The sequence below is a fragment of the Lathyrus oleraceus genome, chromosome 7 (assembly GCF_024323335.1).
Source record: "Lathyrus oleraceus cultivar Zhongwan6 chromosome 7, CAAS_Psat_ZW6_1.0, whole genome shotgun sequence".
Taxonomy (NCBI): Eukaryota; Viridiplantae; Streptophyta; class Magnoliopsida; order Fabales; family Fabaceae; genus Lathyrus; species Lathyrus oleraceus.
The window spans coordinates 98,500,735-98,513,955 of record NC_066585.1 but is presented as its reverse complement, the minus strand read 5'-3'; the positions used below and the strand labels follow the sequence as shown (position 1 = coordinate 98,513,955).

Below are 13,221 nucleotides of genomic sequence, written 5' to 3'. Positions count from 1 at the left end.
TTGCTCTATTTGTTAAAAATAGTTATTGACTGCTAAGTTAGTTGACTGCTTATAGCTTATGGTTGATTTTGATAGCTTATAGCTTATGGATGATGCTGATAGCTTTTAGTTGATAGCAAATGGTTGATGACTAATAACAGATAATCTAACTGAAGTGTTTGGTAGAACTAACTTATAAACATAAAATGACATAAAAGATATCAAATAAATAATTATTTTATTTTAAATAAAATTAAGTTATAAAGGATAAAAGTGGAAGTGTCGAAGCAGGTTGCTCGACAGAGCAAGGAAGTGTCGAACCACATAGTGTGTTAAGTTGTGTTAGTGTGTCGAAGTGTCGAAGCATGTTACTTCACACAAAATTTCGACTTAGGCCTATTTTAGTAGTGTTAGCTATTTTGGGCATTTATAGTTTTGGGATTTGACTTGAGGTCCAAGTTAACCTAAATCTATAAATATAGGGAGTAACCCTTATTTTGTAATGAAGTGAATAAAGTATTCATAACACTTGTAATTCAAAGTATTTTGCAGTTGCAAAGTGAATAAGAAGTTTTCCACAGTTTGTGGGCAGAGAGAAACTCTGAAGAATTCTAATTCTTCTTCTCCTTCATCATTCTTTACACTCTTTCTTTCTCTATTGTTCTTTTCATTGATATTGTGATGGTAATAGCAATCTTGTTTATCAAGATTGATTGAAATTCTCCATAGGTTTTGGGGGATTTCCAACATCTGGTATCAAGAGCTCCGGTTTAATCGATTCGTGGGAATAAAATCACCATGGCAACGAATGATCCAAACGGGCATTTTCCAGCAAATATTTTGATTCTCAAGAATAACAATTATGAGAATTGGTGCTAGCAGATAAAGGTTGTGTTCTATTATCAAGATCTTTGGGATCTTGTGAAGGAAGGAGTAGCAACGCTTGTAAAAGCCGCGATAGATCAAGAAATGGATGCACATAAAGAATTGAAGAAGAAAGATTATAAAGCTCTCTTTATAATCCATCAATGTGTTAATGCAGATAATTTTGAAAAGGTTAGTGATGTAGAGTCAGCGAAAGAGGCATGGGAAATTATGGAGAAATCGTTTGGAGGCGCAGAGAAGGTGAAAGAGGTGAGGTTACAAACTCACAAAAGGATGTATGAATTGCTTCAGATGGAAGACAATGAAAGCATAACTGGTTTCTTCACCAAGGTTATGAAACTGGTGAAGCAAATCAAGGTATATGGAGAAGTGTTGACATCAAGATCTGTTGTTAGAAAGATCTTGAGGTCGTTGGCTCCAAAGTTTGACCATGTGGTAGTAGCCACAGAAGAGTCGAAAGATTTGTCAAAATTGACAAAGGAAGAGCTCCAAGGGACGCTTGAATATCATGAACAAAGAATGGCTGAAAGAGCTGCAGGAAAGTCGAAGAGTGATATGGCTTTGCAGGCTCAATCAGCAAAAGAAAGGAAAGGAAAAGGAAACTGGAATGGAAACAAAGGAAGAGGAGGCTACAACAATTCGAATGGTCAAAATCAGCAAGAAGGAAACTGGTTGAATAAGAGAAAACCCTAGAACCAAGGAAACCAAAGAGGTGGTGTTGCAGGTAGAGGAAGAGGTGGTGGTCAAAAGCCAAACAAGAGTCACATTCAGTGTTACAATTGTCAAAGGTATGGTTACTATTCTAGTGATTGTCTAGAAAAGCAGAAGAATCAAGAAACTTATGCAAAGCTAGCAAAACATGAAGAAGAAGATATGTTGCTGATGGTTACAACAAGAGAAGAAGAGAGATTCAAGGACCAGTGGTACTTGGACTCAGGATGCTCATCACACATGTCTGGAAGAAAAGATTGGTTTGTCAACATAAAGCCCTCAATGAAGAACATGCTGAAATTTGCAAATGACAACACTCTAGCAGCTGAAGGTGTTGGTGATGTTCTGATTATGAGGAAAGATGGCAAGAGGTCAGTAATTTCAAATGTGTTGTACATACCAGGCATGAAGAGCAATTTGCTCAGCATAGGGCAGTTAGTCGAAAAGAACTACAAGGTGTCAATCAAAGACAAGATGATGAGAGTTTTCGACTCAAATGGAAGGTTGATCTTGAAGGCTCAAATGTCTCAGAATAGAACCTTCAAGATTGAGCTTAATGTGATGAAGCATAAGTGCCTTGCAATAGTAGCCAACAGAGATAAATGGATATGGCATTATAGACTTTGCCATCTCAATTTCAAAGACATCAGAGATTTGAAGAGAAAAAATATGGTTTCAGGATTACCAGAAATCGACATTCCAAACGAAGTGTGTGAAGAATGCGTTCAGGCGAAGCAGCATAAGAATAAATCCAGTAAGGATGTAGGAAATAGGTCGAAGGCAATTCTTGAAGTCATATACACTGATGTATGTGGCCCTCTCCAGGTAGATCCGATTGGAGGTAACAAATACCTTGTTACATTTATAGATGATTTTAGTCGAAAACTGTGGTCTTACCTGATCAAGAAGAAAAGTGAAGTGATCAAGGTATTTGCAAAGTTTAAATCTATGGTCGAATGACAGAGCGGTCGAAAGATTAAGATTTTGAGGACTGATGGTGGTGAAGAATATATGTCAAAATATTTCGATGCATTATGTGTGAAAGAAGGAATTATGCATGAGGTGGTGCCACCCTACACTCCACAGCAGAATTGAGTCGCAAAGAGGAAGAATAGAACCATTATGAATATGGTTAGAAGTATGTTGAAAGGCAAGCATCTACCTAAAGAATCATGGGGAGAAGTCGTGTCGACTGCGACATATATCCTGAACAGATGTCCGACGAAGAAGCTAGAAGGAATCACGCTAGAAGAATGTTGGTATGGTGTCAAGCCTAGATTGAGTCATCTGAGGGTGTTTGGATCTATAGCACATAGACATGTTCTAGATCAGTTGAGAAGAAAACTTGATGACAAGTCGAGTCAGCTAATCCTGATAGGATATCATTCGACTGGAGGATACAAGTTGTTCGACCCAGTGAATAAGCAAGCAGTGATCAGCAGGGACGTGATCATAGATGAGCTTAAGGAGTGGGATTGGACTGAGAATGTCAAGAAAGATTCAGTGAGAATCTTTTGTGATGAACCAACTAGTGAAGTCGAAAGAGAATTTCGACAAGAAGAAGTCAGAGGTGAAGCAGGCCCAAGCAGACCTCAGAGAACAAGACATATGCCTTCAAGATTGCAAGAGTGTGTGATTACATCAGATGATGTGGTCAATGAAGAAGGTGAGCTGGTACATTATGTTTTCTATGCAGATGTCGAACCTCTCAATGGAGTCGAGGCATTGAAAGATTTGAAGTGGATGAAAGCAATGGATGAAGAACTGAAGTCAATCGAAGTCAACAACACTTGGTCACTTGTCAAATTGCCCCAAGACAGGAAGGCAATCGATGTGAAGTGGGTATACAAGGTGAAGTTGAATCCCAGAGGAGAAGTGACTTGACACAAGGCGAGGCTTGTGCAGAAAGGATTTCTTCAGAAAGAAGGAATCGACTTCGATGAAGTTTTAACACCTTATGCTAGGATCGAAACAATCAGATTGGTTGTTTGTCTAGCAAACATGAACAACTGACAAATGTGTCAGATAGATGTGAAATGTGCATTCCTTAATGGCCCCTTAGAAGAAGAAGTTTATGTTGCACAACCAACTGTGTTTGTGAAACATGGTGAAGAAAGAAAAGTGTACAGGCTGCATAAAGCCCTGTACGGACTTAAACAAGCTCCAAGAGCTTGGAACAAGAAGATATATGGCTTTCTAAGGGTGAAGGAATTTATGAAGTGCACAAGTGAACATGGAGTATATGTAAGAAGAAGAAAGAGTGAATTGCTTATACTATGTCTCTATGTCGATGACTTGTTGATAACAGGTAGCTACAAGAAGAAGATCGAAAACTTCAAAGGTGATCTCAATAAGAAATTCGAAATGTCAGATCTAGGTGACATTTCATATTTCCTTGGCATCGAATTCTACAAGAGTGGTAGAGATTTGATGATGCATCAAAGAAGGTATGCATGCGAAAGAGATTTGAGATGCAAGATTGCAACCCAACTTCGACTCCAACTGAGCCCAGATTACAACTATCGAAAGATTCAGATGAAGATGATGTCGACCTAACCCAATACAGAAGACTTATTGGGTCACTTCGATACCTTTGTCACACAAGGCTTGACTTAGCATACAATGTAGGTATGGTGAGTAGGTTCGTGCAGAAGCCAAAGGTATCACATCTAGCAGCGGCGAAGAGGATACTAAGGTATCTGAAAGGAACTCTCAACTATGGCATTTTATTTCCTGCAACTGATGAAGGAAAAGAATGCAAATTAGTGGGATACACTGACTCAATTTGGTGTAGTGATGCTGAGGGTCGAAAATCCACAACTGGCTATGTGTTTATGTTAGGTGGTGCACCAATTGCTTGGAGTTCGAGAAAAGAGCCAGTAGTGGCATTATCGTCATGCGAAGTAGAACACATAGCTGCTTCTCTTTGTGCATGTCAAGCAACGTGGATGGTGAATCTGGTCGAAGAGATAACAACGAAGAGTCATTGAGCAATTACCATGAAGATCGATATCATGTCAGCTATCAATCTGGCGAACAATCCGATAGCACATGGTCGAAGCAAGCACATCGAGATGAGGTTCCATTATCTTCAAGAGCAGGTAGCAAATGGGAAGATGAATGTGGAACACTGTAGAACTGAGAATCAGATTGCAAACATCATGACGAAGGGAGTGCGAGTCGAAGTGTTTAGAAGACTAAGAGCTATGATGAATGTAGATAACTTAGACATAATGAATTAGGTGGTGTGTTGAATTATAATTCCTTGTGTCGAAGCAGGTTGCTCGACAAAACAAGGAAGTGTCAAAACACCTAGTGTGTTGAGTTGTGTTAGTGTGTCGAAGTGTCGAAGCATATTGCTTCACACAAAATTTCGACTTAGGCCTATTTTAGTAGTGTTAGCTATTTTGGGCTTTTATAGTTTTGGGCTTTGACTTGAGGTCCAAGTTAACCTAAATCTATAAATAGAGGGAGTAACCCTTATTTTGTAATGAAGTGAATAGAGTATTCATAACACTTGTAATTCACAGTATTTTGCAGTTGCAAAGTGAGTAAGAAGTTTTCCACAATTTGTGGGTAGAGAGAAACTCTGCAAAATTCTAATTCTTCCTCTCCTTCATTGTTCTTTACACTCTTTCTCCATTATTTTTTTCTTTTCATTGCTATTGTGAGGGTAATAGCAATCTTATTTATTAAGATTGATTGAAATTCTTCATAAGTTTTGGAAGATTTTCAATATATATATATATATATATATATATATATATATATATATATATATATATATATATATATATATATATATATATATATATCACTCTTAAATAATATTTATATATCATATTTTCACTCTTAAATAATATTTAAATATATTTGTCATATTTTCATTTAAAAATAATAAAAATTACACCTAAAAATTTGTATCAAAATTTTCTTTTGGATTAAAGTACAACTTGAATTCATATGCATACTTCAAAAATAAAATAAAAACACCGCAATCAAGTTATTGTTACCATAGATCAAGAAACATTTATCATTTGCAATCTCTGTAAAATAATTATTGAAAACAGTAGGAAACACAAACGGGTTATTAACAGTAAAACCCGAATCCAATCAAATAGTAACAAACATACAACAGAAACAATTCTCACGCGCCAGCATTCAAAATAGAAAACTCAGATCCGATTTTATCGTGAACAGATGAACCGATTCTGGGCCGGGCCTGATCCAACTTATAATGACAAAGATTCTTGACGGCCCACAGCTGATAAGGACTAGTATCCGTCGCGAGCCACTGCTCCACCGTGAACTGCTCCTGCGAACACGATACGTGGGGCCCAGTAGTAGTAACTTCCACGTAGTTACAGTACCAACCGTGATGTGCACCGTCACCCTCAGAAGTTACGTTAACGGCACAAACGGGTCCGTCTAGGCAAGGTCCTCTTCCGCTGAAGATATCAAGGTTACCGCGTTCGAAGTAATTGTAACCCGAACCCATTAACCCGCCCCATGGAACGAGATTCTTGATGTAGATGTAGTAACCGTATTTGTCGTATAGTTTGATTCCGATCTTTGAGTCGGTTCCTCCTTTTAAAACCGAACCGGTTCGAACGTAGACTGTGTAGACGCAGTCATCGTCGGAGTCCTGTATTCAATAAAAGATAAATTGTTAGTATTCGTGATTTGAAAATGAATATCGGAAAAGAAAGAAAGGGATGGTGATTCTTACGGATCGAACGGTGTTGGTGAAGGAGAATGAGAAGAGAAAGAGAATAGCGATGAACAGTGTCTTGGTTGCCATTTGTGTGAAAATGGTGGGGAGGTGAGAGAGACCAGAAAGTAAGAGGCGTTGATAAATAGCGCGAGGGGCACATGGTTGCACGATGCGCTTCTAAAGAATTTTTTAAAATAATAAAAGTGCTATTACTATTTTAAAAATCTAATTGATTTTTTTTTTTCAACTATAGAATGAGGAAGGGGTATATCATATTCTTCTTATGAGATATATCCCTAATCACTCATCAAAACAATACCAAGTGAAAGTGAAACTTTGTTTGGTATTATTGTAGTGAGAAGTATTCCATTAATATTCATTTTTTGTGTGTGAGGATATATTAGAGGATAAATAGACATGTCAGTTTCGTTTAAGTTCGTCTAATAAAAATTCAAAAAAGAACGATGTGGACATTGCTTAGAGCACACGTCTAAAATTTTGATCTTTTGAAATAGACGAAACAATTATGGTTTCAAGAAGAATGAAGAAGAAGAGAGAATATTATTTAGTAAAATTTAAGTAATTACAATGAAGTTGTCATTTGAAAACTACACAAATATGCTTATATTTAGACAACCAAGGTCCAAGTCCAAAAAATGCAATCCAAGTCCAAAATATACAAAGTTATATTTTGGCTTCGATACAACAACTATATGTTGTATTCGACTCTGTCGAATACATTTGACTCCTACTTCGACTAGGTCAAACACACCTCAGTCAAATACAACTTATTCTATAAAACAATGAACTACAACTTCTAACACACCATCTAATTCATGTTTTCGAGACTTCGCATCCCGATGCTTATCTTCAACTCATCGAACGCGACTTTCTTCAGAGGATTGATGAGTATGTCAATTGGTTGTCATTCTGTCGTGCAATGCTCAAGTTTAAACTTTCATTTGTTAACTTGATCCCTAAGGAAATGATACCTCATTTTTATGTGCTTACTTCGACCATGACATACTGGATGATTTGTCAGGTTGATAGTTAACTTGTTGTCGACAAACAACTTCATTTTCGTACATTCCATTCGTGGTGTATTTGGATGTGTGTGGACCAATGTCAGTAGATTCCATTGGTGGCAATATATATTTTGTGACATTAATCGATCATAGTAAAAAACTATGGGCATACATAATCAAGAGAAAGAATGAGGTATTTGAAGTGTTTAAGAAGTTTAAGCCCATGGTTGAGAGACAAAGCAGTCACAAGCTCAAAGTGCTCAAAACAAATGGTGGAGGCGAATTTATCTCAAAAGACTTTGAGAGGATTTTTGATCAAGAAGGGACTTTAGATGAGGTTGTACCACCTTATACACCGCAGAAAAACGATTTTGTCGAAAGGAAGAATCGATCGATCATGAATATGGTAAGAAGCATGTTAAAGGGAAAGAACTTGTCGAAAAAGTTATGGGGAAAAGCGATATCCACAGTTGCCTATTTGTTGAATGAGTGTCCAATAAATAAGCTTGAGAAGGTAACACCAAAGGAAGCATGGTCGGGATTCAAACCGAATCCGAACCATTTAAGAGTTTTGGGTTATATAGCGTATCGACATGTTCCGGGGCAGCTTAGAAAGAAGCTGGATTATAAGGGAGAAATGATGATATTGGTAGGCTATCACTCCAATGGTGGTTACAAGTTATTTGATGCATCAAATATGAGGGGTTGTGATGAGCCGAGACTTTGTTTTAGACGAGATAAACAACCGCAATAACCTATAACCGATTACGTAAAAGTTATAACCGGTTACAATTTTGAAAATTCAAATTCTGCAGAATTGGGAAGTGCAGAAACGCATGTTGTCGAAGCCCAAATTGAAGAGAATGTAAGAATATCAATAAGGCAAAGAGTGTTGCCTTAATGAATCCAAGATTGTGAGCTGTTTTGAGACAACGACGTCAACGATGGTGGTGATTTCGTCCATTTTGCACTTATGACCGAATTCGAACCCGTTAAAATAGAAGAGATTTTAAGTGATCCAAAATGGATTTATGCTATGAAGGAGGAGCTGAAATCCATTTATAAGAATAATACTTGGGAGTGCGTTGATCTACCGGACGAAAAAAAGTCAATTGATGTGAGATGGGTGTTCAAAGTGAAGGCAAATCCCAAGAGTAAAGTAATCAAGCATAAGGCTTGATTAGTTGCAAAAGTATTCTTGCAAAGAGAAGACATAGACTTTGAAGAGGTATTCACACCAGTTTCTAGGATTGAAATGATTAGGTTAGTTATTGATATTGAGAATAACAAAAATTGACCCATATATCAAATGGACGTCAAATCTGCATTTTTGAACATATCATTTGAATAAGAGGTGTATGTAGAACATCCTCTGGTTTTATTGTGAGAAACCAAGAGCTAAAGTGTTACAAGTTGAAGAAAAGGTTGTACGGTTTGAAGGAAGCTCCAAGAGCTTGGAAAAAAGGATAAATGGTTTCTTAAAAGAGTTTAGCTTCAAGAAATGTGTATTTGAGCATGGCATGTATGTGAAGATGGATACACGTGAATGAGTGATTATCCTTTGTCTATATGTAGACGACTTATTGATAATGGACAACAACAGAAAGTACATTTCAAAGTTCAAGAGTGAACTTATGGAAAAGTTTGAGATGACCGACCTTGAAGGTATGCACCAAAAGGGGATTGCTTATTCACCAAAAAAAGGTATGTGTTTGAGATATTGAAGAATTTTGAAATGGAATATTGTAATATTGTCATTACTCCTCCTAAACCGAGGCAACGGTTGTCGAAGGATGAGGATGAGCAAGGTGTTGATCCAACTCAGTATTGGAGGCTAATTGGATCCTTGCATCACTTGTACAATATGCGAGCGAACTTGGTGTTTAATGTCGGCACTATGAGTAAATTCATGGAGATACAAAAGGTGTCCCACTTGGAAGCAATCAAGAGGATCCTAGGATACATCAAATGATCGATTGGTTGCGGAATTCTCTTTTCCACAACAGATACAGACAAGAAATGCAATTTGATCAGTTTTATCGATTCCAATTGGTGCGGAGATAAAGATGATCGAAATTCTACAACTGGATACATATGTATGTTTGGTGGAACATCAATCTCGTGGTGTTCGAAGAAGGAATTGATAGTTGCACTCTCGTCTTGTAAGGTCAAGTACATTATCGTTTCGTTATATATGTGTCAAGACATACGACTAATGAATCTATTGAAGGAGTTAGGCATCAATGAGGGTGATGATGTTACACTTCTGATTGATAAAGTTTCTGCAATTAATCTTGCTTAGAGCCCAATTACACATAAGAGAAGCAAGCACATTGAGATGATGTTTCACTACTTGAGAGAACTTGTTAGTGAAGGAAGATTAAAATTGGGATATTGTAGAAGTGAAGACCAAGTGGTTGATTTGTTGGCTAAGGGAGTAAAAAATAATATGTTCAAAAGGTTGAAGATGAGCATGAACATGGAAGACTTGAAGCACTTGAACTATGGTGGAGTGTTAAGAGTTTTTGAGTAATTGAAGTGTTGTAACAGGTTAACACGGGTGTGTAATCGATTACAAGTGTCAAAATAAGTCAAATAAGCTAAAGAAAAATGCTTTTGGAGTTGGTGTACCCGATTACGCATTTGCAGTAATTGGTTAGCACTATTTGTTACTTTTTGTTATTTAGCAGTTGTAATCGGTTACAGATTTTATGTAATCAGTTACAGGTCTGAGTTTTTAACTTTTCTATTATTTGACTTGTTGTTTTGTATCTCAATCACTTGTGTTAATACCTTAGAGATATCATTGTTATAATTAATGAAATGTAATAGAAAATTTTCACCCTCAATTAATTTTTCTCTCCTTTTCCATATTCTAATTTCTTTATTATTTATCAATTTTATGGTTTCAAATTCTAGTATACTAGTAAAGGACCCGTGCGTTCGCACGGGTCGCGCAAGTGCAATAATTTATTTTTTAAAAAAATTAAAATATAATATTTTTTTTGTTTATATATATATATATATATATATATATATATATATATATATATATATATATATATATATATATATATATTATATATATATATATATATATATATATATATATATATATATATATATATATATATATATATATATATATATATATGGTTGGATCAACGTACACAAATTTATTGCATAAGAGTTTTTTTTATGTAATGGATGTTAAATGATCAATAAATGGGTTCAAAAAATTTTCACAAATAACTTTTTCCAGTTTGGGACATAATAAAGTAAAACATTATTAATTTATAGTAATATAATTTGCTTAATTTTTTTGTATACTATATTAAGGAAATAATCAAAAAATATAATACAAAAATATTTTTACAATTTATTGATATATTGATATATAATAAACATTTCATTGTTAATGTTATGAATAAACATTCCATTTATCATTGAGATTTTGGACATAAGAAATAAAAATATATTTATTTAGTAATGGATGAAATTTTCCAATCTGTTACTAATTTGAGGTATAAAAGCGCAAATATTAACCTTCATAATAAATGATTATTTAACCAAAATTCATAAACCATGTAAAAGAAATACCAGAACCTCATTTGTTTTAAAATATAGTAATGAATACTACCAAATGTTGAAATTAATTGCAATTGATACAGTAAGGTTTAATGCAATAAAAGATATTGAAACAAAAGGTTCACAATTTTAGTTAAAATTGTGAGAAATAAGTCCAGCAACAAAAATGATTTAACTTCGTACAATTCTTTGGTCCTTAAAAAACTGGGTTTATACAAAACCTGTCCGCTACCTTTTAGGAAGTGATGATTCAAAACCTGCCCGCAACCTTAAAAAACTACAATAATAACTAATTTGATTTCAGGATATTGATTTCATTTTGGAATGATAAGATTGCAACAACAATAAAATAACGGTAATATTTTTTAGTAGTATAAATAAGTATTTTATTTTATCATATTTTTCACTCACATCTAGTGTAAATTTGACCAATTTATTTTATTTAATTTTAATTTTTTTGTGTATACATTTCATTTGAAAATGAACCTCAATCAACATAACACATGCTCCAATTTTATGCAAAATGATGAAAGTCCTCTTTGTATCCCAAATCAACAAAACACCCCATATTTTGAAAATCCACCTCTTATTCCAAATCCACACCATAATTCAAGATTTCAAAATTCTCTTTTTATCCCAAATCCATAAAATAATTCACCCATTGGAAATTACTCATATTATACATCACCTTACCCAATGAAAAACTCTCTTTTAATGTATTTTGATATATTTGAATCAATTTTTTAATTATATTTTATATAATATATAGTGGGATTTAGTGGGGCCCATTTTCTTAGCCCACTTTAATAATTTACAATCATTTTCTTGTACAACTAAATGTATAAAGAATTGATATTCTTATTGATTTATTACAAATCATGCATAACGTTAATTATCTTACGGCTGAATTATTTTAATACTCCACTGACCTAGCCAATAGAAAGGAGGCAGTGGACATAATTATTCATTTCAACCCCCAACTATATTTTGGCAAATAAATAATTTAAATATGTTGAGTTATAATACTATATATGATGACGTGAGATTGGTAAAAAGTATAGTTGTATGCTTAACTTAATCATTTCAAACAAACAATGTAGATTTTCCATTACCAATCAAAAGACAATTCACTGTATATGATAATTATACCTTGTTTTTTTATAAATCCTTAATTCAGTTGAATGCAAGATTCAAACATTGCTCCAACATTTCTGAACTACCTGCAATTTTAACATATGTATTAGACTTTGAAAAAAATTGTAAAAAAATGTGTTTCTATGTGTTTTCTATAATTAGTTTTGAAGGATTTCATAATAAATTTTTATGTAATTGTTTTTTTAATTTCTAACACCATTAGGCATGCTGAAACCAAACATGACATGCAATAATCTATTTATAATTTAGTCGTATACACATATTTTATAAGATGACAACGTATTTTGTTATCAATCTAAAATACTTATTAACATTTGAAGATATGATACTCATATAAATTTTGTAGTTGAAAGAACACACAAAACACAATGTTCAACATAACAACATAGGATTTTGAATAATTTCACACACATGAATTAAATACTCATTATCATCCTTTAAACCATACATGAAATATAAATGTCAATTGTAATCCCACAAAATAAACACTTCAAAAAAGTAAGAACACATCCTACAACCAAAACATATCATGTTCTTAACAACTTCATACTTAAACTCATTTTGGTGCTAAAAAGTTCATAAAATATATTTCAATATCAAATTTCCGAAAATTCTAATTAAGAAAATGGTTCTATCTTTAATTTCTTGGATGGTTTGGTGCCTGATAATTGCGTAGTGCCAGACGCTTCAAAATCAACTTCTTCACCCTTGTCAGCAATTACAACATCCTTAGCCGGAGTCATTAGAATGATTGATTCTGGATCATAAAGTTTCACATAAAGTTTCCTAAAAGCAAATAAAAAATGATATTAATTTCAAAAAGCAAACAATATAATTGTAATAGTAAAGATAAATTCGGCTCTATAGTATTCAACTTACATGTTTGATTTTGCAGAACTGACTTAAGGACATACATTTCGCATTATGAACAAACCTTTCTACTGGCGAATACTGAGAACCACCAGACCAATTAGAAAGAAATTTTGCAGATTGAGTAGGATTCTCCTTCTGTTCATTAGTAGGCAACCTATAGAAATAAGATTGTTTTTGAAATTAAAAATTATGTATAATAATCTGAATATAAATAAATAAAATCCATACTTAGACATAAAATCTTGAATTTCAGGGATGTCTTCATTTATCAACAATTTGGAACCACTTCAT

The 13,221-nt window shown here is 34.2% G+C and overlaps 1 protein-coding gene across 1 annotated transcript; it reads right to left on the bottom strand.

Moving 5' to 3' along the window:
* Positions 1-5,554: 5,554 nt before the first annotated feature.
* On the bottom strand, positions 5,555-6,528 carry LOC127105072 (PLAT domain-containing protein 3). The gene is made up of 2 exons (XM_051042240.1): positions 6,305-6,528; positions 5,555-6,220 (listed from the first exon to the last, which is right to left on the bottom strand). The coding sequence occupies exons 1-2, from the start codon at positions 6,374-6,376 to the stop codon at positions 5,723-5,725; spliced, it is 570 nt and encodes a 189-aa protein (XP_050898197.1). The 5' UTR covers positions 6,377-6,528; the 3' UTR covers positions 5,555-5,722.
* Positions 6,529-13,221: the final 6,693 nt, after the last annotated feature.